Source organism: Drosophila ananassae, chromosome XR (assembly GCF_017639315.1).
Source record: "Drosophila ananassae strain 14024-0371.13 chromosome XR, ASM1763931v2, whole genome shotgun sequence".
NCBI classification, from domain to species: Eukaryota; Metazoa; Arthropoda; class Insecta; order Diptera; family Drosophilidae; genus Drosophila; species Drosophila ananassae.
In genome coordinates this window covers 20,490,341-20,516,988 of record NC_057932.1, presented here as the reverse complement: position 1 = coordinate 20,516,988, position 26,648 = coordinate 20,490,341, and the positions used below count along the sequence as shown (strand labels likewise).

The 26,648-nt window shown below is 44.0% G+C and overlaps 3 protein-coding genes across 3 annotated transcripts; 1 reads left to right on the top strand and 2 right to left on the bottom strand.

The window, feature by feature from the left end:
* Positions 1-4,449: 4,449 nt before the first annotated feature.
* LOC6501827 (prisilkin-39) lies at positions 4,450-5,347 on the bottom strand. Its single transcript, XM_001966816.4, has 2 exons — positions 5,202-5,347; positions 4,450-4,943 (listed from the first exon to the last, which is right to left on the bottom strand). Exons 1-2 carry the CDS (start codon positions 5,202-5,204, stop codon positions 4,602-4,604), a joined length of 345 nt encoding a protein of 114 aa, XP_001966852.2. The 5' UTR covers positions 5,205-5,347; the 3' UTR covers positions 4,450-4,601.
* Positions 5,348-6,950: 1,603 nt separating this feature from the next.
* Positions 6,951-13,523, top strand: LOC6502005 (putative vitellogenin receptor). Its single transcript, XM_001966817.4, has 5 exons — positions 6,951-7,474; positions 7,537-7,941; positions 8,085-10,628; positions 10,696-13,097; positions 13,223-13,523. The coding sequence occupies exons 1-5, from the start codon at positions 7,096-7,098 to the stop codon at positions 13,367-13,369; spliced, it is 5,877 nt and encodes a 1,958-aa protein (XP_001966853.2). The 5' UTR covers positions 6,951-7,095; the 3' UTR covers positions 13,370-13,523.
* Positions 13,524-13,883: 360 nt separating this feature from the next.
* LOC6501826 (alanine--glyoxylate aminotransferase 2-like) lies at positions 13,884-21,449 on the bottom strand. The gene is made up of 4 exons (XM_001966818.4): positions 21,120-21,449; positions 20,103-20,221; positions 15,513-15,747; positions 13,884-15,456 (listed from the first exon to the last, which is right to left on the bottom strand). Exons 1-4 carry the CDS (start codon positions 21,206-21,208, stop codon positions 14,412-14,414), a joined length of 1,488 nt encoding a protein of 495 aa, XP_001966854.1. The 5' UTR covers positions 21,209-21,449; the 3' UTR covers positions 13,884-14,411.
* Between the last annotated feature and the right edge of the window lie 5,199 nt (positions 21,450-26,648).

Genomic DNA, 26,648 nt, shown 5'->3' with positions numbered 1-26,648 from the left:
CCCATAGGGGGGTTTCGAGGACTTCCGAGGGGATCCTATGGGAAAAGTTGAGAAAAAATGTGAAAAATATTTTGCATTGAGATTTTAATGCAGAATGACGGGGAATCAATACAGAAATCGATTAAAACACTCCGCTTGAGAATCGGATGAGAATTGGCAGAGATATAGACATCCCAGTGGCCCATAGGGGGGTTTCGAGGACTTCCGAGGGGATCCTATGGGAAAAGTTGAGAAAAAATGTGAAAAATATTTTGCATTGAGATTTTAATGCAGAATGACGGGGAATCAATACAGAAATCGATTAAAACACTCCGCTTGAGCATCGGATGAGAATTGGCAGAGATATAGACATCCCAGTGGCCCATAGGGGGGTTTCGAGGACTTCCGAGGGGATCCTATGGGAAAAGTTGAGAAAAAATGTGAAAAATATTTCGCATTGAGATTTTGATGCAGATTGATGGCAAATCAATATAGAAATCGATTAAAACACTCCGCTTGAGAATCGGATGAGAATTGGCAGAGATATAGACATCCCAGTGGCCCATAGGGGGGTTTCGAGGACTTCCGAGGGGATCCTATGGGAAAAGTTGAGAAAAAATGTGAAAAATATTTTGCATTGAGATTTTAATGCAGAATGACGGGGAATCAATACAGAAATCGATTAAAACACTCCGCTTGAGCATCGGATGAGAATTGGCAGAGATATAGACATCCCAGTGGCCCATAGGGGGGTTTCGAGGACTTCCGAGGGGATCCTATGGGAAAAGTTGAGAAAAAATGTGAAAAATATTTTGAATTGAGATTTTGATGCAGAATGGCGGGGAATCAATATAGAAATCGATTAAAACACTCCGCATGAGAATCGGATGAGAATTGGCAGAGATATAGACATCCCAGTGGCCCATAGGGGGGTTTCGAGGACTTCCGAGGGGATCCTATGGGAAAAGTTGAGAAAAAATGTGAAAAATATTTTGCATTGAGATTTTAATGCAGAATGACGGGGAATCAATACAGAAATCGATTAAAACACTCCGCTTGAGCATCGGATGAGAATTGGCAGAGATATAGACATCCCAGTGGCCCATAGGGGGGTTTCGAGGACTTCCGAGGGGATCCTATGGGAAAAGTTGAGAAAAAATGTGAAAAATATTTCGCATTGAGATTTTGATGCAGATTGATGGCAAATCAATATAGAAATCGATTAAAACACTCCGCGTGAGAATCGGATGAGAATTGGCAGAGATATAGACATCCCAGTGGCCCATAGGGGGGTTTCGAGGACTTCCGAGGGGATCCTATGGGAAAAGTTGAGAAAAAATGTGAAAAATATTTTGCATTGAGATTTTGATGCAGAATGGCGGGGAATCAATATAGAAATCGATTAAAACACTCCGCATGAGAATCGGATGAGAATTGGCAGAGATATAGACATCCCAGTGGCCCATAGGGGGGTTTCGAGGACTTCCGAGGGGATCCTATGGGAAAAGTTGAGAAAAAATGTGAAAAATATTTTGCATTGAGATTTTGATGCAGAATGGCGGGGAATCAATATAGAAATCGATTAAAACACTCCGCATGAGAATCGGATGAGAATTGGCAGAGATATAGACATCCCAGTGGCCCATAGGGGGGTTTCGAGGACTTCCGAGGGGATCCTATGGGAAAAGTTGAGAAAAAATGTGAAAAATATTTTGCATTGAGATTTTAATGCAGATTGATGGCAAATCAATATAGAAATCGATTAAAACACTCCGCTTGAGAATCGGATGAGAATTGGCTAAGATATAGCCATCCCAGTGGCCCATAGGGGGTTTCTAGGACTTCCGAGGGGATTCTATGAGAAAAGTTGAGAAAAAATGTGAAAAATATTTCGCATTGAGATTTTGATGCAGATTGGTGGCAAATCAATACAGAAATCGATTAAACCACTCCGCTTGAGAATCGGATGAGAATTGGCTAAGATATAGCCATCCCAGTGGCCCATAGGGGGGTTTCGAGGACTTCCGAGGGGATCCTATGGGAAAAGTTGAGAAAAAATGTGAAAAATATTTTGCATTGAGATTTTAATGCAGAATGACGGGGAATCAATACAGAAATCGATTAAAACACTCCGCTTGAGAATCGGATGAGAATTGGCAGAGATATAGACATCCCAGTGGCCCATAGGGGGGTTTCGAGGACTTCCGAGGGGATCCTATGGGAAAAGTTGAGAAAAAATGTGAAAAATATTTTGCATTGAGATTTTAATGCAGATTGATGGCAAATCAATATAGAAATCGATTAAAACACTCCGCTTGAGAATCGGATGAGAATTGGCTAAGATATAGCCATCCCAGTGGCCCATAGGGGGTTTCTAGGACTTCCGAGGGGATTCTATGAGAAAAGTTGAGAAAAAATGTGAAAAATATTTCGCATTGAGATTTTGATGCAGATTGATGGCAAATCAATACAGAAATCGATTAAACCACTCCGCTTGAGAATCGGATGAGAATTGGCAGAGATATAGACATCCCAGTGGCCCATAGGGGGTTTCGAGGACTTCCGAGGGGATCCTATGGGAAAAGTTGAGAAAAAATGTGAAAAATATTTCGCATTGAGATTTTGATGCAGATTGATGGCAAATCAATATAGAAATCGATTAAAACACTCCGCTTGAGAATCGGATGAGAATTGGCTAAGATATAGCCATCCCAGTGGCCCATAGGGGGGTTTCTAGGACTTCCGAGGGGATCCTATGAGAAAAGTTGAGAAAAAATGTGAAAAATATTTTGCATTGAGATTTTAATGCAGAATGATGGGGAATCAATACAGAAATCGATTAAAACACTCCGCTTGAGAATCGGATGAGAATTGGCAGAGATATAGACATCCCAGTGGCCCATAGGGGGTTTCGAGGACTTCCGAGGGGATCCTATGGGAAAAGTTGAGAAAAAATGTGAAAAATATTTCGCATTGAGATTTTGATGCAGATTGATGGCAAATCAATATAGAAATCGATTAAAACACTCCGCTTGAGAATCGGATGAGAATTGGCTAAGATATAGCCATCCCAGTGGCCCATAGGGGGGTTTCGAGGACTTCCGAGGGGATCCTATGGGAAAAGTTGAGAAAAAATGTGAAAAATATTTTGAATTGAGATTTTGATGCAGAATGGCGGGGAATCAATATAGAAATCGATTAAAACACTCCGCATGAGAATCGGATGAGAATTGGCAGAGATATAGACATCCCAGTGGCCCATAGGGGGGTTTCGAGGACTTCCGAGGGGATCCTATGGGAAAAGTTGAGAAAAAATGTGAAAAATATTTTGCATTGAGATTTTAATGCAGAATGACGGGGAATCAATACAGAAATCGATTAAAACACTCCGCTTGAGCATCGGATGAGAATTGGCAGAGATATAGACATCCCAGTGGCCCATAGGGGGGTTTCGAGGACTTCCGAGGGGATCCTATGGGAAAAGTTGAGAAAAAATGTGAAAAATATTTCGCATTGAGATTTTGATGCAGATTGATGGCAAATCAATATAGAAATCGATTAAAACACTCCGCGTGAGAATCGGATGAGAATTGGCAGAGATATAGACATCCCAGTGGCCCATAGGGGGGTTTCTAGGACTTCCGAGGGGATCCTATGGGAAAAGTTGAGAAAAAATGTGAAAAATATTTCGCATTGAGATTTTGATGCAGATTGATGGCAAATCAATATAGAAATCGATTAAAACACTCCGCTTGAGAATCGGATGAGAATTGGCTAAGATATAGCCATCCCAGTGGCCCATAGGGGGTTTCTAGGACTTCCGAGGGGATCCTATGAGAAAAGTTGAGAAAAAATGTGAAAAATATTTCGCATTGAGATTTTGATGCAGATTGATGGCAAATCAATATAGAAATCGATTAAAACACTCCGCTTGAGAATCGGATGAGAATTGGCAGAGATATAGACATCCCAGTGGCCCATAGGGGGGTTTCTAGGACTTCCGAGGGGATCCTATGGGAAAAGTTGAGAAAAAATGTGAAAAATATTTCGCATTGAGATTTTGATGCAGATTGATGGCAAATCAATATAGAAATCGATTAAAACACTCCGCTTGAGAATCGGATGAGAATTGGCTAAGATATAGCCATCCCAGTGGCCCATAGGGGGGTTTCTAGGACTTCCGAGGGGATCCTATGAGAAAAGTTGAGAAAAAATGTGAAAAATATTTCGCATTGAGATTTTGATGCAGATTGATGGCAAATCAATACAGAAATCGATTAAAACACCCCGCATGAGAATCGGATGTGAATTGGCAGAGATATAGACATCCCAGTGGCCCATAGGGGGGATTCTAGGACTTCCGAGGGGATCCTATGGGATTCTTCCCATGTGATTTATAGAAATTTAGAGTACTAGTTGGTACATTTGGTCGATTTTTGATTTAAAAAATGTTTCATACAAATTTTCGTATTAGGTTCCATGGATTTCGAGTTTGTTTATTTATTAAAAAGCACTCAAATTATTTTTTAGTAAAAAAAAAGCTTACTGCCTAGTGGGCAAAAAAAAAAGTTAAGTGGTTGGAGGACGTGTCCATTGTTGCTTCTGGAAAGAGGACATAGATCCTAGTATACGTATCCGCCGTTGCTGCCGTATTGGGTGTCCAGGCCGTTGTAGCCGCCATAGCCGGCATCTGCTGGAAGGTAGGAGCGGGATGGCGTCACATACGAGGTGTACTGGGGCACTGCGTAGCTCTTGTAGCTGGAGGAGATCACCGGCGAGGCGTAGCTGCCACCGGTGGAATAGTAGCCTCCGCCGCTGGAGTACGAGGGGTAGGAGGAGTAGCCGGAGGAGTAACCGGAGTATCCTCCAGCCAGAGGAGGCAGGTAGCTGCGGGACAAGTGGGACACATCGCCGGCGCAGAAGGCCACGGTGGCAGCAAGGATGACCAGTACGGTGAGGGAGTTCTGAGGCGTTAGATTATTATAATTAAAAATAAATAATTAATTAGAGATTTGAGGCAACGAGAAAGGGGAACTTTTTAAAGAAAGTTTCTATGAAAAATCTAGTTTAAAAAAAATAGTGAAAATTAGTTTCAAAACTATTAAATTTAACCCAATATTTTTAAAAATTTATTAGCTTTGTTTATTTTATTATCTCCTAAATTAACAACCCATTGCTATTTAATTTTTTTAACTATTACTAACTAAGAGTCAGTTACTTACCATTTTTGAGATATTTTCAATTTTTTTGCAGATTCTTTTCGAAAGAGTCCTTTGGGAGAATTCTTCTCACTGGTCTGGTCTAAGCACCGCGATTGGAAGACGACGACGAGCAACTGCTGATGATCGGCTTGAAGCCTCTAGTTTTTATATAGGTACGCTTCTAAGCCCGGTTTGTGCAACCAAATCAGATGCCATACTTTACAACCAACACCGATCCGGAACGCCTTGGTGCGGACATGTCGCCGGACGCTGAGCTCATTACTCAACGTGCACAACCCGTTGGACAGAAGACGGTGGACCCGGGGGACAGAAGACTTCTCCCTCTTAGTTACCCAGCTCCCCTGCTCCCCCGGGCTCGGAGCTCGTCATGTTCGGCTGTCATCGTCGTGTGAGCACCATGGTATGTATCCCACGACTCATCCGGCCCGGCCGGCGAAGCTTCCAAATTGTCTGGCCCTGGAAAAACCACGTTCATAGAGGGTAATGCACTGCAAAAAATTATTATTAAAAAATTAGAATCATTTTTCATTCAAGTGTAGTTATTATTGTCTTTATTTTATCTTCAGTTTCAATAAAAACGTGATACTAGATGGATATTTTTCTCAGTGCCATGTGTCATAGCCTTTATGAGTGCGCCACGCCCCCTACGGCGTGAGAAGTCGCTCCTCTTCCTAAATTATACAATTTGTGAGTGAGTTTAAGGTTTCGGTTTCTAGACAATTCGGGTTTTTGTTTCTGTTTCTGTTTCTGTGACTACCTCTGCCGTTTTGTATCGGTATCACTGTTTATTATTATTATTATTATTTTTTTTGTTATGACTTTTTGCGGTCTTGTTTATATGTCGTCGCTCATAAATCTCGGGGGGCATAGCCGTTATTAATGGATGCAGTGGGTCATTCCAGGTGTTTCGGGTTTCTCGGGTTCCCACTGCAGCCGCCCAACTCCGAGTATCAGTCGCAAGCTAAATCCAAAGCTAATGATGGAGCCAAAATTAAATCCAAAAACCAAGTATTTCAATCCAAAACGATGGCGAATAGCTGACATCATGATGACATCGCCGGGCAATTAATCAATCTGTATTTGGTGCAGTTCTCACCTCGGTCCTTTTCTGAAATTCCAAAACAAACTCTACAATATGATGGACTTTCGTTTTATTTAAATAGATCAGCTTTTGATATCGTTTTGCACTGGAAGAAATTTTTTAAAGAATTTGCATTGATTTTGAAGAAAAGAAACCAGCAATTAACATTTTTTTAAAAATGTTTTTGAATATTTTGAAGAAAATATTTTGATAGAAATATTGAAAAACTTAAGAGATCTGAATCTTAACCACTTAACAGCCTTAAAAACTAGACCAAATTGTTCAATTATTTGAAAAATTAGTAGCTTTTATTGTTTCAACTAATCAGATTTGAAAAACAGCTTTTTTGAACTTTTCAAAGTCTGATATTTTGTATATTTATGTAACTATTAAGAAAAATAACAAAGCTTTAAATAAAAAAGGTTAAAAATAGTCACTAACTTAACAAATCAACCAAAAAATGATTTTCTGAAGCTCTTTAAATCAAAAACTCGTTTAAAATTCAAATAAAATAGAAAGCTTTACAATTAAAGTGACCATAATGGAGCTATAGAGTGGCCAGCTGCGAGTTAAGCTTTTTAGCGCCATAAGGTATATATTTGAAAAGTAGCCGAAGGGCCCTAACGGTGGCCTTCCAGGGCCGATCTGGGCGGGAACCTTCTGCGAGAACCTTGAACTCTTTCAATTAGCTTTCAGCTTCCCAAGCTGCTAGCCGTGATTTGTCCACGTTTTTCCCTTTTTTGTTGCCCGTTTTTTTTTCCGTGTATTTTGCGTGGTATTTGTGGCGTTTTAATCTCAGTGTATTTGCGTTGAATGTTCCCGCGGGTGGAGGAGCACTTCCACTCACTGGAGAGCCAGGAGGAGATCGCAGGGCCGGGACCCAAGATGAGAGCCGGCGGCGGCCAGAGATTCAACCTAACCTCCATTGCCAACCAGACACGCGCTCGCCATCTGGCCAAGTCGCCCAGGATCGCTCAGAATGGATATGGACACGGATGCGGAGTCGGGCATGGATGTGTGGCAGCGATGCTACTACTATGCGGTGCGATTCTTGCCACCGCGGCGGGATCACAGGACGCGGGGACATGCGAGGCAGGACAATTCCGGTGCAGAGATGGCGGCTGCATCTTACTGGCGAAGATGTGCGACGGACATGGAGACTGCAAGGACGGCACAGACGAATTGGACTGCGGTAAGGCCCCCTCTTCTTCCTAATCCCCTCCAGCGTATGATACGATTGGTAATCCCTTCCAGACTACCGACTGTGCCGAGAGCCACATTGGTTCCCGTGTGCCCCGCCACACGGCGCCTGCCTGGCAGCGGAACTAATGTGCAACGGCATCGACAACTGTCCTGGCGGCGAGGATGAGCTCAACTGTCCCGGCCGGACCCTGTTCCCCCAGCGGCGGCGCAACTGCTCCAGCTCGGAGTGGACCTGCCAGCAGGACCGCACCTGCCTGCCCCTGGAACTGATGTGCGACGGCCGGGCGGACTGTTCGGACCGATCCGACGAGCTGGCCGGCTGCGAGCGCCAGAAAACGGAGGCCAACTGCCCCCCGGAGGGCCATCTCTGTCCCAATGGACGGTGTCTGAGGCGGAGGCAGTGGCTCTGCGACGGCCACGACGACTGCGGCGACGGGAGCGATGAGAAGGGTTGCGGTAAGTCCGTAGGGTAGCCTTTTCCAGGAAGGGTCTTTCATTTAAACACCACCTCCACCACAAAAAAAGAAATTTCTTAAAATAGTTTTCAAAATTTGAAATATTTTTCCCAAGACCTAACCCCGGTTCTACTCCCCCGACAGAAAACCTGTGCCAGCCGCAGATGGGGAAGTTCATGTGCCGGAACAAGGAGGCCTGCCTGCCCCTGAGCGACGCCTGCGATGGGCACCGGGACTGCTCCGATGACAGCGACGAGGCGGAAGGATGCCACTCGCCACCGGACTGCAAGACGAAGAAGTGTCCCCCGAACGCCACCTGCCACATGATGCCCAGCGGAGGAGCCGAGTGCCACTGTCCGGTGGGCTTCCGGCAGGCCAAGTTCGAGGACAAGTGCGTGGACATCGACGAGTGCCAGGAGAGCGAGCAGGAGCAGAGGGACGTGTGCAGTCAGAAGTGCGAGAACCAGAGCGGAGGATTCCAGTGCGTCTGCGACGAGGGCTACCACCTGGCCAGGGACAACAGGACGTGCCGGGCCATGGCAACCTCTTCCTCGACGGACCAGGCGCCACTGCTCCTCTACACGACCCAGATGACGGTGATGGGCATGCACCTGCAGGAGGACAACGACCGGAACCATGTCTTCCTGGTGGCCGGCAACCTGACCAAAGTGATCGGCGTGGCCTACGACGGCAGTCACATCTACTGGACGAACATCCAGAACGAGGCCGAGAGCCTGGTGCGGGCGAAGGGCGATGGCTCCCAGGCGGAGACTCTCCTGACCTCCGGACTGGATGCGCCCGAGGACCTGGCCGTGGACTGGCTGACCCAGAACATCTACTTCTCGGACAACGCCATGCGGCACATTGCCGTGTGCTCCCATGACGGACTCAACTGCGCCGTCCTGGTCACCCAGGACGTCCACCAGCCGCGCTCCCTCGCCCTATGGCCCCAGCGGGGTCTCATGTTCTGGACGGACTGGGGCGTCCGCCCGATGATAGCCAGGGCCTCCATGGACGGGACTCGCTCCCGGCCGATTGTCAGCGACAACATCCACTGGCCGAACGGCATCGCCCTGGACATGCACCAGCAGCAGGGCAGGATCTACTGGGTGGACGCCAAGCTGGGCAGCGTCCAGACCGTCCGGATAGACGGCTCCGGCCGGCGCACCATCCTCGACGGCGTCCTGAAGCATCCCTACGGGCTGGCCCTGTTCGAGGACCAGCTGTTCTGGTCCGACTGGGTCACCAAGAGCGTCCACTCGTGCCACAAGTTCACCGGCAAGGGACACCGCGTCCTGGCCAAGGATCGCACCATCTACGCCGTACACGTCTACCATCCGGCCAAGCAGCCGCAGTCCTCGCACGGCTGCCAGACGGCCAGCTGCTCCCACTTCTGCCTCCTGGCCGAGCCGGAGGCGGGCGGGCACAGCTGCGCCTGCCCGGACGGGATGCGGCTGGCGGCCGACCAGCAGCGCTGCATCCGGACGGAGAAGCGCCAGCGACTGTTCATCGGAATGCAGCGCGTCCTCCTAGAGATCGAGCACACGGCCTTTGGCCGGCACTCGGTCAGCGCCTCGCACGTCCTGGACGGGTTCATCGACGAGATGGTCTTCAATCCGGTGAACGGAAGCCTCATCATCGCGGACAACAGGCAGCGGATCATCTTCGAGTACCATCCGGCGGTGAAGTACATGGAGCGCCTGGTCAGCAACCTGGGCAATGTCAGTGCCCTGGCCTTCGACCATCTCAGCCGGAATATCTACTGGGCGGATGCGGAGAAGGGCGTGGTGGAGCTGCTCTCCCTCCAGACCCGGGAACGGGCGCTGATCCGTCTCTTCCCCGGCCAAGAGTGGCCCGTGGGCCTGGCCGTTGTACCCGGCGAGGGTCACCTGTACGTGCTCCTCAAGTCCCGGAGGCGCAGCCACATAGACCGGATCCCGCTGAGCGGCAAGGGCGAGCAGGTGCATGTGGTGGAGGACGACCTGGGCGACGACGACTTCAAGCTGGCCGTGGACCCGGAAACGCACACTCTCTTCTGGTCGGACAGCGACCTGGGCCGGATCAGCTACACGGACTACCGGACGGTCCAGCCGCAGATCTTCCGCGGCAAGCTGCGGCGTCCCTACGCCCTGGCCCTCGTCCAGCAGGACCTGTTTTGGAGCGAGATGAACTCCAATGGCATCTACTGGGCGCACAAGAACAACCTGGGTCCCCGCAAGCGGATCAACGTTGAGCCCAAGGATGGGCCCGTATCGGCCCCCCGTATGATTCCCCTGGCCGCCAGTTCCTTGCCCCCCAGGGACTCCCATCCCTGCCAGCAGCAGAACGGCGGCTGCTCCCACATCTGTGTGGGCGAGGGCGCCTACCACACCGTCTGCCTCTGTCCGGCGGGCTTCGTGTTCCGAGATGCCGGCAATCGCACCTGCATGGAGGCCCTGGACTGCGAGTTCCGGTGCGGGAGCGGCGAGTGCCTGACGATGGCCCATCGGTGCAACGGCCACCGGGACTGCCTGGACAGCTCCGACGAGACGGACTGCGACGAGGAGCACCGCCGGCGGACGAAGGTGATGTGCTCGGGGCGGCAGTTCGCCTGCCACAGTGGCGACCAGTGCGTCGACAAGGAGCGGCGCTGCGACGGCCGCAAGGACTGCCAGGACCAGTCCGACGAACAGCACTGCGAGAAGTTCGGTGAGTCTTTGAAGAGGATTCGAGTCCAAGAGATTAGTAGATTAACAGATCTTCTGTATCATTCCAGACAAGACCAAGAAGTGCCACGCCCACCAGCACGCCTGCGACAACGGCAAGTGCGTGGACGCCAGTCTGCGGTGCGACGGGATGAACGACTGCGGCGACGACTCGGACGAGATGCACTGCGGCGACTCGGCCGTGGGGTGCGAGGAGGGGATGTTCCGGTGCAGCAGCGGCTCCTGCCTGCCGGCCGGGTGGGAGTGCGACGGGAAGATCGACTGCAGCGACGGCTCGGACGAGCACGACAAGTGCGGACGACGCAGCTGCCCGCCGGAGATGCATCGCTGCCTGCTGGGCCAGTGCCTGGACAAGAAGCTCATCTGCAACGGGCACAACGACTGCGGCGATGGCTCCGACGAACTGAACTGCAGCGACGAGGCCAAGTCGAACCTATCCTGTCCCGCGGAGAAGTTCCAGTGCACCAGCAATCCGAGGATCTGCCTGCCGGGAAGGACGCGATGCAATGGGACGGCCGAGTGCCCGCGCGGCGAGGACGAGGCGGACTGCGGCGACATGTGCGGAATTGAGGAGTTCCAGTGCCGGTCCGGTGGCCAGTGCATCCGGCGGGAGTTCCGCTGCGACGGCGACCGTGACTGCACTGACGGATCCGACGAACTGGCCTGCGAACTGGTGATCAAGAACCGCAACCAGACGGAGGGCATCCGACCGGAGGCCAGTCCCTCGGGCAGGCCGTGCCGGGCCAGCTTGTTCGACTGCCGGGATGGGCAGGAGTGCGTGGACATGTCCCGGGTGTGCAACGGCTTCCCCGACTGCTCCAACGGAATGGACGAGGGCCCCCAGTGCACCACTGCCTGCTCCAAGAGCTCCTGCCAGCACAAGTGCCGGGCCACGCCCTCCGGCGCCATATGCTCCTGCCACGACGGCTACCGCCTGGACGGCGATCAGCGCAGCTGTGTGGACGTGGACGAGTGCCAGGAGCAGCAGCCGTGCGCCCAGCTCTGCGAGAACACCCTCGGCTCGTACCAGTGCCAGTGCCATGCCGACTTCATGCTGCGCCAGGACAGGGTCAGCTGCAAGAGCCTCCACGCCGCCTCCGCCCTGCTCTTCACCAGCTACAACGAGGTGAGGAACATGACGGAGCAGCCGGTGATGCTGGAGGTGGCCTGGTCGGCCAACGACTCGCGCATCTCCGGCTTCGACGTGGACGTGAAGCGGCAGGTGGGCTACTTCTCCTCCGAGGAGGATGGCCTCCTCTACCAGATCGACCTGAAGAACAAGCAACGCATCCGTGGTCTGGCCGTGGACGCACCCACCAAGCTCTCCCTCGACTGGGCCACCGGAAATGTGTACATCCTGAGCGGGGGCAGTGGCGCCCTGGAGGTCCAGGTCTGCAGCTTCGAGGCGGGCATGTGCGGACGGATCGTGAAGGTGAAGAGCCCGCGGCATCTCAAGCACCTGGCCGTCGATGGCTATCATTCCCGGCTCTTCTATGTGGCCCTGCGATCCGAGAGCCTGGGCCACTCCCAGTCGGAGCTGCACATGTCCCGGCTGGACGGCAGTCGCCACGAGTTGCTCCTCCAGCGCAGCGACAGCTATGTCTCCGCCCTGACCACCGATCCCCACCAGCAGCTGCTCTACTTCGTGGACCTGCACACCCGCACATTGGAGCGGATGCCGTACAGGCCGCGGAACGGGCCTCAGAGGCGGCCGGAGGTGATGCTCCAGAAGTCGAACGCCCTGCTCCAGCCCTCCGGCCTGAGTGTCTTCGAGAACCACGTCTACCTCGTCAATCTGGGCGCCAAGGAGGCGGTGCGCTGTCGGATGTACGGCTCCCGCGTCTGCAACTTCATCAATCTGAACGTCCTGAATGCCCAGGATGTGGTGGTGGCCGCCGCCTCCCGCCAGCCCCAGCCCGCTGCCCATCCCTGCGTCCACGCCCACTGCCGGGGTATGTGCATCCAGGCGGACTACGGCTACGAGTGCATGTGTGGCCACCAGAAGGTGGCCGAGGGCGAGCACTGTCCCCATGGCTCCGGCAATGAAGTCTTCCTGGAGTCCAAGTACTCTGCCTCCGAGTCGTCCCCTTCCTCATCCGATAACCAGGGAACGTCCTTCCACTGGTGGCTGGCCCTGCTCATCCTGGCAATCGGATCCCTGGTGGCCGGACTCGGGTACATGTACTTCCAGTACCGGCGACGCGGTCACAGGGATCTCAACATTAACCTGCACTTCCAGAATCCGTTGGCGACGCTCGCCCGCGCCGATCCCAAAGCCACCGAGTCCTCCGCTGTCGTGGAGTTTGCCCCGGAGCAGGGCTACGGATCCGAGGAGCCGGCGAGTCAACCGCCTGCCGGCATGGCTGCTCCGAACGTGTTCCAGCGATTCATGCGCTCCCGACAGTCGAGGGACGACCCCATGGCCACCGAACTGCTGCTCGATACCCCGAGAGTGAGTTAAATAGGTAGACTGGGTTTTACGGGTTTTGGGGATTAGGGTTAAGGGGTTTAAGGATCAGGGACTTGGCTAGAAGGACCAAAGGACTTAAGAACTAACAAAAATTCACCATTCCACAGGCAAGCACGGTACACTCGCTGGAGGGAGGACGACAAAGGATCGGAGTACCGGACATCCTGGTGGCAGAATTTGAGGACACTGCCCCTCCGGACTGTCCGGCCGGACAGTACGGCGGACGCTTCCCAGGCGATGATCCGCATGCATGACCTGTGTCGTAAATAGCTTCAATTCGCTGCGCTTTTATGTTAATTGTTAAATTTAATTTAAATGTTAAATGGTTTGGCTTAAATGTATTTCCTAGATATGTCTACAAGATCTATAAAGATAATCAGAAATCAGTAATAAAAAATATATAACATACTTTGAGGCTTTTGTTTTTAGTTTTTTTGGTTGTGGAACTGACTAAATGACTTATTTTGAGTGCTTCTGAGTTTTTAGCTTTAATATTTAATATTTTCTTATCTATTTTCATTATTTTTAGGCTGAACTTTTAAATATTTAAAGATCATTTAACTTTAAAATATTTTTTTTTTAATTTCAATACTTTTCAAAAACAATCTGCTATTTTCGAATAGACTACTGTTATTTAAATTATTTAAATCTAACCTTTAAATCTAATCTAAACCTTCTAAAAACTAAGTCTTTATTCCAAAGGCCCCCCTTTCAGACTCCAAATTCCAAGTTTATATTTAAGAAACCCCCAAAAAAACACCCATTAAATTGCAGTTAAAAAAATATACATAACATTTTAATAACATTTTCAACATTTTGTACTTAATTTATCAAAAAAAAAATGTATATATATATATATTTATGTATAATCTGTTATAACAATGGAAGAAATTCGTTTGGGACTTCCCTAAGTTTCTAGATACTAGAAGATAATTGACGAACGAATAGTGGTTATATAAGCTCTACATAGTGTTCTCTATATATAGTTTTTTTCAGTGTATATATCAGATGCGGATAATGGGATGTAGTTGGGACTGTTAGCCTAAAATAATATTGAATTTTCAACAACCCTATGACTTAGAATTAACAAAAAAAAATTAATGAAATTAAATCTTTAAAAAAGTGAGGAATTTAGAATTAAGGATATGGATAAGGATGGGGTTGCTTTGGAATAATTTAAATGTCCTTGGTGGCTAAAGCTATTTTGTGCCCTGGAGCAGCGGAAACAGAGGAGGAGGATGAGGAGGAGATGCTGGAGGAGATGCTGGATCTGGAGGACCAGCTGGATGCACTGCCTCAGACAGACTTGATGAGACGATCCTGGCGCTCGAAGAGTTTCGTTTTATTTGCCAGAGTCTCGGCGGCGGTGGCTATCACGCCATTGGTGGTGGTGGTGGCACTGGCCATGGCCGCGCTGGCCAGACGATCCTGCATCAGGGTGGTGAGGCACTCCCGGAACGCCAGCAGGAACTCATCGGCGTTCTCCCGGTTGAAGCACATGGGCGGTTTTAGCTTGATGACGTTGTCGTTGGGGCCGTCGGAGGAGACAAGGACGTGGTGGAGCTGCTTCATCCGGTTGACCACCCAGTGGGCGGACTTCTTGTCCGGAGTACGGGCCTCCCTCTCCCGGACCAGTTCGATACCGACAAACAGACCCGCACCTCGCACATCCCCGATGCACTCGAAGTCCTGCTTGAGACGGTTGCACTCCCGGATCAGGTAGTCGCCCAGGACGTGGGCCTTCTGCTGCAGGTTCTCCTCGTCGATGATCCGCATCACGGCATTGGCGATGGCACATGACACTGGATTTCCGCCGTACGTATTAAAGTAGGCCACTCCGGTGGCGTGGAAGGCCTGAGCGATCTCCGGCGTGGTGACCACCGCACCCACAGGATGTCCGTTGCCCATCGGCTTGGCCACGCTCACGATGTCGGGGACAACGCCCTGTGTCTCGAACGCCCAGTAGTGGCTGCCCACCCGGCCGAATCCCACCTGCACCTCGTCGGCGATGCAGACGCCTCCGGCGGAACGCACCGCCTCGTAGACGGCCTGGAAGTAGCCGGCCGGGGGCAGGATCTGTCCGCCGCAGCTCTGGAGGCTCTCGGCAATGAAGGCGGCCACGCCCTCGCCCTTGGCCAGCTGCCTCTCGCAGATCTCCTCGATGGGCCGGGCATACAGGGCGCCCATATCCGCGTCCGGATGCATCTTGTCCGTGAACTGGCCGCCGTAGACGTCCGGGCAGGGGGCCACGTGGACGTAGTCGGGCTTCTTTTCGCCTCCGGGCTGGTTGAATTTGTAGGGCGACACCTCCATTACCGACTGCAAGTGTCCATGATAGGCACTGCAGGAAAAAGGGAGTCAGCTTGCGGTTATAAAATAGGAATGAAGTGGACTTACTGGTCCAGAGTGATGACATCCTGGCGCTTGGTGAAGTTCCTGGCCAGGCGCAGGGCCAGATCGTTGGCCTCCGACCCGGAGTTGACGAAGAAACAGACGGAGAGCGGCTCCGGCATCTTGCTGGTCAGGGTCCTGGCGCACTGGACTAGTTCGTCGTGGAGGAAGCGGTTGTTGGTGGAAATGGTGGCCATCTGGAGGGCCCCAGCACGCACCACCTCCGGATGACAGTGACCCACTGCGGAAGGAAGAGAATAACACAAATTAGTGGAATAATAGGGGGAGTATGGATCAAAAAGACCCACCCACGACTACCAGAAACCTATTTTTGGAGTCCTAAGTTTGGTGATTAGCTTCGAGATTAGGAATCTCACTTCTCGAGAGGCCTGACCAAAAATAAAACCCAATCAGGCACGTGATTTTACGCTGTCCGTTCAATTGCCCCTCTGTCCGTATGTCCGCCTGTCCGCCTGTCCGCTTGTCCGCTTGTCCGTCTGTTTGATTATCGCACCGTTTGCGCATCAAGAGACCCGAATAGAAAACACCCACAGACAGGCCCGGGTCCGTATTGTGGGCACTCGTCATCATCAGCCCATCATCATCATCGGCGGCGTGAGTAGGCCCCGACGGATGAGCGATAAGTCCGCCGTATACCCCGCGGACTGCCACCATTCCGGCCCTCATTGCTTCCAACGTTTGGGGGTCAACTACTCGACGCCGATTGTGCTTCTAATTCTGTCACGGATTTATTGCGGTCGGCGTCGTAGTCGTAGTCGTTGGCCTCCTCCGGATGATAAGGCACAGAGACTGGCACTACGGATCACGTGAAGTACACGCGATGCCTTCACGTTTCTAGTTTTCTGTGATATCACTTTTTTTTTAGTGCCATAAGGCTCCAAAGCGGGGGAATGGGGAGTGACCATGGCGGAGTTTCCCCGGGAGGGGTTATGTCGACTGTCGATGTCGATGGCAAGAGTACAGTTGTGCTGGCGGCAACTAAGAACTGATCTTACCCAACAGGCTCTACAATAAAGAAGCTATAATCAAGAGACTTTTTTCTATTTTTTTATTTTTAATACTAGACGTTATCAACCCACTTGTAGGGCTCACAGGGCTCTCTTGATAACCGAAAGTTGAGTGCAAAATAGTTCCTACAATGTTGCTGTTTGAATTTATCTTCAACCCAAATATTGTCTAGTTTTAGCTTTTTATTTTCCAAATTAATTATCAATTAACTTTTCGCAACTGCTTCTGTGGCCCCTATTTTATATCATTTGTTTGACTTTTCCTCTGAGCGCCTCCGAAGTGTTTTTCCGATTATCTCAACAGAATTTTCCACTCGCAATGTGTGCTGAGTGGCACAGCTGATTGCTCAGATCGCCGGGTGTAGTCCGACAAATATTGAAACTAGACTACGGACAAGAGGACAGACGGACAAGTGGACAAGCGGACAAGCGGACAAGCGGACAAATAGACTGTACCCCCCAACTACCTCCTGTTTTGAGAGAGAGGGCCTATATCTCGAGTACATTTCCATTCGGCACGAGACGTTCACATGTTTTTCTGACTTCCCCGGGAGGAGGAGGAGGAGGCACTGATAAGCCCCGGTACGGCACTCTATGGAAAAAGTAGCACGAGATTATACGGAACGTGGTTCCTTAAGTTATTATAAAAACTAGGAAAATAACAACAACTTGTTATTGCCAACGATCTCGTCAACACGTGCACTCCTCTTATCACGTTCGGTGGTTCTATTTTCTGTGTGGCTCTGTGTTCTGGGCTCCTTGGGTTTTATTATAGATTGCCAGATCCACACACTGTTATTGATGGGTCTTATATGAGGGGCATTACATAAGCACTAAGGGGGAATCATCAATCGCACGATCCAATTCCAAAGTGGACCAACTATTATGGCAGTTATTAAGTGGGTTATGGAGTGTGTCTCCGATTAGAAGTCCCTGGGGGTGATCTAGAGATTGCAGAGTACCCCTGCAACAGTAACCCCTGGAAAAGGGCTCATCTTGGCTTTAAAAATAGCAAATAATAATCAGCAAACTGATTCGACTGATTCGAGGCACTGTAAACAAATTTCGCACCTAGTGACACCGAAATATAATCTATTTAAATAAACTATTTAAAAAAAAAACAAGAAAGGAAAGCTAACTTCGGGCGGAGCCGAAGTTTATATACCCTTGCAGCTGAGTCGCAGTCCGCTAGGTGGCGCCACCCATCTTATATTATTAGATATATAGCGGATCGTATATAGTTGGCCGATCCTTATGAAACTTGGAAAATCGAATTTTTTTGCCAAAAGAGGAATCCATTGAAACTCCCATCCTTCTAACTTGAAAAACAACGAAGTTATAGCATTTCCGATCAATCAGTTATATGACAGCTATAGGATATAGACGGCCGATCCTGATGACATTTAGCAGATCATATAAGTTGGCCCAAATTAGAATGCACAGAAAGTCCCATCCTTCTAACTTGAAAAACAACGAAGTTATAGCATTTCCGATAAATCAGTTATATGGCAGCTATAGGATATAGTTGGCCGATCCTTATGAAATTCGACAAATCAGATTGTTTTTCCCAAAATAGAATCTCTACCAAATCCCATCTTTCTAACTTAAAAAACACCAAAGTTATGCCAATTTCGATCGTTCTATGACAGCTATAGGATATAGTCGGCCGATCCTTACGAAATTTTGTACATAAGATATTCTGGTCAAATATAACATGTGTAGAAACTCCCAACCCTCTAACTTAAAAAACACCAAAGTTATGGCATTTCCGATCAATCAGTTATATGGCAGCTATAGGATATAGTCGACCGATCCCGGCCGTTCCGACTTATATACTGCCTGCAAAGGAAAGAAGGGTGTGTGCAAAGTTTCAACTCGATAGCTTTAAAACTGAGAGACTAGTTTGCGTAGAAACAGACAGACGGACAGACGGACAGACGGACAGACGGACCGACGGACAGACGGACAGACGGACAGACGGACATGCTCATATCGACTCAGGAGGTGATCCTGATCAGGAATATATATACTTTATAGGGTCGGAGATGTCTCCTTCACTGCGTTGCACACTTTTGACCAAAATTATAATACCCTCTGCAAGGGTATAACAAAAGAGTCATTATGAATATAGGCACATCATGATTACATTCGCAAAGCCAATGGCCTTCTTATCAAAAATAAATATTTATAAAGAAACATAGAAATGGCTAAATAAATTTAAATTAAATTTATAAATAAATAATCAAAATTAAATTGGATAATTAATAGACTAAAAGTGAAGAAAGGGAAAATAACTAACAAAAGGCTTTAAATTTAGACTAAAGTTTAATGATAAATATTTGGAAAAGATAGTTTGTAATTTTATGTAAAATATTTGTTTGATTTTTAATATATATTTTTTTAACTTTATTTCAAAGAAGAAGTCGATTTTTAAATACAATTGCGAATTGTGAAAAAATTCCATTGTAAGTGGAAAATTTTGTTATGGGAGGTAGGCTTTAAAAATAAAAAATAATCAAATCAAATACAAAAATAAAAAATAAAATGAGTTCCCAGATTTTTGTACAAAATCAGCAAATTGGCAAATTGGTCGCCAGGCGCGACGTCAATCTTTGTTGTTTTTTTGTTTTCATTTTTTTGATGATAAAGATGATACGGCTAGGCACCCCCCAGGGAGGAGATATAGTATCATAGTACTATGTGCCCTATACTATATGCGACAAATCATATATAAACATGATGCGATTTGTATATTTTATACGTAAGTGCCACCGTAGAATTATTATTATTGTTATTGTCGGGATGACACTTGTGCTTTTTTGTTATTTTTTAATCGCCAGTTATTGCACTTGTAGTCCCGGGGCCCGAAACTCAACCGGGGCCCGAAATACCGAAATCAGATCCAAGGGGCCGGATCCGAATTCCGGGGGCAGCATCTAAAATTTAAATCATCGTTGTACATTTGTTATTTTTTGCTTTTTTTTTTTTTTTGATAAGCCAATAGGGACGTGGAGCTCTCCAGAGCCCAGACCTCAGACCGCAGACCCCATAGAGCTGACTCAGTCACCAATCGGGGCCTGAACATGCCCTCGACGTCTGGCTCTCTATATCTACCGTATCTATACCGTTGGGCCTTGAACTTGTTGCCAAATGATCGGGAATTATGGCTACTTGCACTACCTATGATACCAAACCTGCACTTTGCATCCACTCCTCGGTGGAGGTGTGCCGTTCGCTAATCAGCCTCTAGTCCAGAAATGGGTATAAATAGGTTTTCGAGTCGAAATCTATATCTCGGAGGCAACATCATCAGGCCCCGGTTCCCGAAATGGAGCCAATTAGCTCAGATAGTCTATCATTTTTGGGGTTTTGAGGCCTAAACTTGTACTAATTATTTAAAATTAATAGATTTTAGTAGAAAGAGAGCCTGGCATCTGGCAGCCCTGAGAAACCCAATCCTGGCCAGAAAATATGTTTTGAAATTTAAATGAAATGCAAACTCCTATAAGTAGTTGTTCACCAGAAATGTGGAAATATTTTTTATAGGAAAAGGCAGCAATTAACTCACCGTGAGCCACATTATTGATGCAGTCCAGGTATCGGGTTCCCTCCTCGTCGAACATGTACTGGCCCTGGCCGCGTACGATTTTGAGGGGATCGGAGCGGTAGAACAGCTGGCAGGCTTGTCTGGAAAAAAACAGCAAGTATTATTAAATAGGCGCTGTAAAGTTGGTAATTGTTATGGGAGTGCAACAAAGGAAGGGCAGGCACTAGACACGAGACACTAGACAAACGGCCTGGAAGAGTCGCCCTATCTGGCAAGAAAGTAACTCGTAATGCCCTAATGACGTATTATAGCGCCGAATAATACCACTAAACGGGGCCCTGGGCTCTTAGCCAACTAACAACAAAAAGGGCCAACAATTTCTTTTAAGCCAACTAATCGGAAAACAAAGCATCCGCCGCCTGTTTGATAAAAATTATATATTTTAACTCGTAAGATCTTGGGGGAATAAAATATAGTGATTTTTGGGAGTTGGGTTGGGCTTTTTAAAAAAGAAATTATTTTTATATTTTTTAGATTTTATGCTTTGTAAGATTTATCCTTCTTACCATTTAAAATTTTTTCAAAAAAGAAACTAATAATTTCCTTCCTCTTTCTTTAATTATTTAAAATTGAGAAAATAATTTAAAAAATGTTGCAGGACTCGTGGCTGTTTAGATTATTGTTTTATGTTGTTGTCAGGCGTTAAAAAAAAAAAAAACAGCAAACAAAACAAATAATCAATAAAGGCCAAAAATAAATAGGAAGCCGCTACTTTTCGGCCAATTTCTCGCCTTGTTGTTGTTTTTTTGCGGGATGGCAACAGAGCCAAAAATACAAAAACAAACTAGAACAAGAGCGGGCGGGAGGAGGAGCAGAAAGAGGGTGGGGCCGACGCTGACTGGGCTGGGCGGTGGGCGATGGGCGATGGGGGATGCCCAAGTGACCTTGACAGCCAAAGCGAATTCAAGGCAAGGTCGCAGGCACACGCGGCGGATTAGTAACAAGGATGAGAGATAAAGGATAAAGGATAATGCTCACCCGATGTGCTGGTTGCGCAGCTTTATTGTCTCCGATTTGGTCAACTGCTCGCTGGCCACGGACTTTAGTTGTTCATTTGCAAAAGGCATCTTTTTTTGTTTTTTTTTTTGAAATTTATTTACGTACTTTACGCGCACTTTTCAAATTTTTGCGGAGGACTTCCTGTTTTGGGTGGCAGGAGATCTCTGGGTTGGCTTGCAAATTGCCGGCAAGGATGTCACTGAGCTGTGAGCTGAGCTGGGCTGGACAGGCCTTGCTTTTCACTTGATTGCTGCTGCTTTCAAATATGTTCGCATTTCCCACCGACCACCAGCTCTTATGTAGTTTTCCCCTCCCACCCACTGGCACCTAGCTCAGCGCTCTCGTGAGCAGGCCACTACCAGAAATACCCTAACGCCTCGCCCTGGCTCATTTTTCCCTCAACGCAGCGGTGTGGCAACACTTTTCTTAAGCGAGGGAGATTTAAACTGTTTCTTTTATTTATTAATTAAAGCTAGGACAGTCTTCGAAATTAGAATTATATGTAGGTTTTAAGCTATTAAAAAGTAACACTTTTTGGGGAAAACATAAAATAAAAGAAGTAAATAACACAACAAAAATACAAGCTCTAATTATATTATTTTTGAGTTTTTAAAACTTGAAATTTAAAAGGTTTATAGAAAAAAGTTATAGAAAATAAATCGGCAGCTCAGAATTTCTTAGTTAATTAAACTAATTACTGGTAATTTAAAAATTTTAAAAATCACCCTTTAATCCTAAAAAATAATATAATAATATACAACCCTTTAAAAAACAATACAAAGATATTTATGTTTTTTTTTCTGTTTTCTCTTTTGTTTTTTTTATTCGAGTGTTTTTTTTTATATTTTTTCCGTTTCATTGTTTTTGTTTTTTTTTTTTTTTTGTTAAAATGTATTCATTTTAAGTTTCGCTCTTGCTGTGTATATTTTAATTTTCTCCCCTTAATCCTTTTTTAATATATATTTTTTTTCATTTTCGATTTTTTTTAATATAGTAGATATATGTATATGTATATACTATATTCATAATGCGTGTATATATATAGTATATTGCATATTAAATTAAGTTTAATAATAATGCGCGTCTCTCGCCCTGCCTGCCAGCTAATTTTTGTCACTTTTTCCTTCGGGCCGTTTTTGGAAAAACTATTAAAAGTTGAAAAGGATCTCGCGTTAAAAATCATTTAAGTATATTTTGTATATATTTATACTAAATATATATATGAGAGTGGGTGTGTGTATATGTATTTCTGTTCGTATATATCATTTTTTATTTTTTATTTTCATTTAAATGGTCATTTCGGTTTATGTTTATTGTTGTTGTATGTTTGAATATATAAAATAAGCTTTTTGTTTTTAACTTCTGCTTTCTCGGATCTCCTTTTCGATTTATTTTTTATTATTAGTAAATATTTTAGGTGTATAATTAGTTAGTTTCTGTATTATTTTCATTGTTTACAATTTGTTGCTATTTTTTTTTTTTGAAGAGAAAATTTTCAATTATTATTCATTTGCTTTTTTTCAATTACTTTTTATTTTTATTATTATTAGCTTGATTTTTGGCAGATTTTCTGTATAAAGTTTTATTTTTATTCTTTTAGACTTAAGAGAAATGTATATTTTTTTTGCGTGAATTGGTGTGTGTTTAAAGCACTTTAGCATCGCTGTGTGGTTGCTGTTGTTGTTTTCTGTTTTAATGAATTAAAGCTTTTGCATTTTTAAGGGGCTCGATTTTTTTTAAAGAGGGACTTCGAAATATTTCAAAATGAAATGAAAACAGATGGAAATAAAGATGAAAAACCCGCCAGAAAAGTGTGATTCTTTTTTTTCGTTTCATTTGTTGGCTAAATATTTACAGCGATTGGTAAAAAATTGTCGTTTTTTTCTGTTTTTTTTTTTGTAAAATTAGTTAGTCAATTACATATTGATTTTTATTCTCGATTTTTTATTTTTTCTGTATTTTTCTTTTACCTTCTCTTTAAGCTTTCAACATGCTGTTGCATTTCCGTGTATAAATATTTCTGTTGCTTATTTGTAATTTCCTATTTTTTCGCTCTTCTTTAAATTTCATATATATATATAATATTTTTTTATTAAAAGAACACTTTTGTAGCGTTTCTACGATTTTCTTTTTATTTTTTTTTGTTTATTTTCCAATGTTGAATAAAACGCTAAAATACGCAATGTAAATAAGTATTGTATATATATTCTGCTTGTTGTATATAATAGTTTTTTTTTTTATTTCTTGCATATTTCTGTAGGCGTATATATAAATAACGTCGTTTTTTTCAGTGTATATATAATATATATAATAATATATATATATATGTGTGTGTGTGTGTGTGTGTGTGTGTGAGAGAATGTATGTATGTCCGTGTGTGGGTAAAAATGTCCTTGTGTTTGTATATAATTTTTTATTTTATTTTTTATGATAAACTTTTTTGCGCGTTTTTTCATTCGTTCTTTTTAAACTTTTGTGTTTAGCAAGCAATTTTCTTATATTTTTCCGCCATATATATTTATGTTTTATATATGCCTTACTGGTTTTTTACAGTGCATAAATTTTTACAAAGAGCAAAGAATAGTTTATATAAATATTTTCATTTTCACTCAAAGAAATCTTGGGTAAATATTTAAATGAAATAGATTTTTTATTTTATTATTTTCTTTTTTTTTTTATTCTGTCATAAAGCCTAAGTTCGATTGCTACAAAAAAATGTCCTAAATTTATGCGTGTATATATTGTATATTTATGTTTATATATATATATAATATATATATATATAAATGTATATATAGATTTAGATTTAGATTTAGATTTCGAGTGTTCTACTGGTAACTGTCTTCATAAGTTTTTAAAGTATGAGGTAATGCTTTATTTCCGACTTAAGATTAATATTAAATTATGTCCGTGTCTGTTTGAATCTGTATCTGTATCTGTAAATAGATATATGTATATATATAGAGAGTGCAGATCTTTAAGGTTCCAGAAGATGTTTTCCAGTGTAGCTATATACACGTCTGTGTGCGGTGATATATAGTCTTTATTCGCATTCGGATTTTAGGGGAGAGGGTCTTGAGGGTTTTATTTCTGAGGAAATCCAAGAAGGTATAGGGCTATATATTATATACACCCAGTTTTTTTCAGTGGCAGTCAAATGATATGGAAATTGTATTAAGGGAATTACTGAGAATTTTTATATGATTTTTGATTCCTTTCTCTTTTTTTTTGTTTTAAATTTTTTTTTTAATTTTTTAGATGTTGGGGAGGGAAGGATTGGGATTCCGATTGAAATTATTATTCTGTATTTTTTGATCAGTCGAATTTTCGTTTATGGGCGTCTTTTGGAAATTGCTTCTATAATTTCTGTTTCCTGATTTGTCAAATGTCGTTTTCCATTCAAAATTTCTTTAGTTTTGAGATTTTCCTCAGTTCGCTTGCAATATGCAATTATGGTCTCAGCTTTAAATATTATTTTTCTCTGATTTCTATGATTTCTCTGATTTGTATTATTATTTTTTAAGTTTACGGGATTGTGAAGTGTGTTTCGGTTTTTGTTATAAATTTTGTTTGTTTTTGGAAATTGGTTCACTACGCTCGTGTAAAATATGCGCTAAATGTGATCTAAAGGCTAATCTCGGCTACGTTAACATTATGTTTGCATTTATTATTTACTTTTTATTATTAAATTTCCTTTTCTGCATTATGAAATGTTAGTTTACACGTTTCGCTTCTCAGTTATTGTTATTGTGTGATTTCAAGTCATTGGATTCTATTGTTTGTCCTTCCACGTCCATGTCCTTCGATCCTGTTTTCGATTCTATTTGTTAGCTAATTGGTTGATTAATTTTTTTTTTTTTCATTTTATATAATTTACAAATTTCGGTGAACAAAGCTTCTGGTTTTTCTCATTTCATTTTTGTTTTTTTTTTTTTTCATGGAAAAAAGTCAACTATTTTATAGATTTAGTTTTTAAAAACATTATCTTCTTTACGTTTAATATACAGATTGCGTTCGTTCACAATATAAATAGGTTAAGTATATTATTTCAGTTTTTATGACTTACGTTTTTTTTTTGGGGTTTTCTTTGTATAAAACACTGCCTACGAAAAGTTTACAGTTTTACGCGATTGCTTACAGGACTCGAACCCGCACCTTAATCGGGATTCGATGTAGTTTTTTTTAATATTTATAAAAACACAAATGAGTTACAATATTTATATATATATGATTTTTTTTTGTTTTTTTGTTTTAAGATCCGTATTTACAACCTCCAAGCGGGGACAGGGAGGGGTCTGAGGGGGATGAGGGTTTAGCATAATCTTTTATATAACTATATTTGTTTAAATTTAGTGGTTTTTAAAATTACTGAATCCTCAAGAAAGTGGCAGTTTCATTTTATAGTTTAATTTAGATTTAATTTTTAGTTTTTAACAGCTAGAGGAATTGGAATACTGGAATAAAAAACCTAAAAGTAAAAATAACTGAAAGAAAGAAAAATGATTTTTCAGAAAACTCACAATTATCTGAAAAAGAATAAGAACCAATTGAAAATAAAACAAACTTTTCTTCATTTTGGTTTTTTTGTTTCTTTTTTTTCCGTTTTTCTTGTTTTTGTTTTTTTTTTGTTTGTGTTTTTTTTTTGTTGTTTTAATTTGCGTTTTGAAATAAATCGAAAAAAACATATTTACTCAAAACAGCATTTATGTGTATATATAAAAAAAATATTTTGTTCATCTTTTTTTGCTTTTTTCCTTGCTTTTGTGTGTGTATGTATAAATATATATATATATACCATTACATATATATATAGAATTAAATATTTCTAAAAAAATATGTATGTATAAGCAGTTACATAAAGCATTTAAGAAAATATTTAAATAAAATTGGTAAACAAAATTGTTTGTAAAGCATAAATATATCTGTATTTTTCGGATTTTTTTTTTTTGTTTAGTTTTTAAATGTAATGTAAAAAATATATAGACTCCTCTCTGATACGAAACTTACGATCTAAACCAACAAAAAAAAACGATATAATCAAGGGTGTGTGTGTATATATGTGAACATAATGGGGTTTCTTTTAAATTAAATATCAAAAAAAAATCTGTTCGATCTGTTTGTTCTCGGAGGAAAAACAGTAGGTCTCAGTCGAAGCCGAAGAAAGTCTGGCAGTTTGTCCAAAATATTTTCTATATATATATTTCAGTTATATAGACCTAGACAATATATATATCCCTTAATAGAAGCTGCTTGAACAATATCTATATAGTATATTGGATTTTACATTTAAAAAAACGTTTCAAAATCAACTTACAAGTTACTTTCGAAGCGATTTTAAAATTCATCTGAGTTTCTGAGTTTTTCTGTTTCTGTTTGTCTGTTTTTTGTTTTTTTGTTTTTTGCGGAAATGCATTTAGACTTATTTTGAAAAAAAAAATAACGAATTCAGTTTTGAGATTGTTTGAGATCTTATTTTCTAGTTTTAAATATTCAAAACAAACTGCTCTA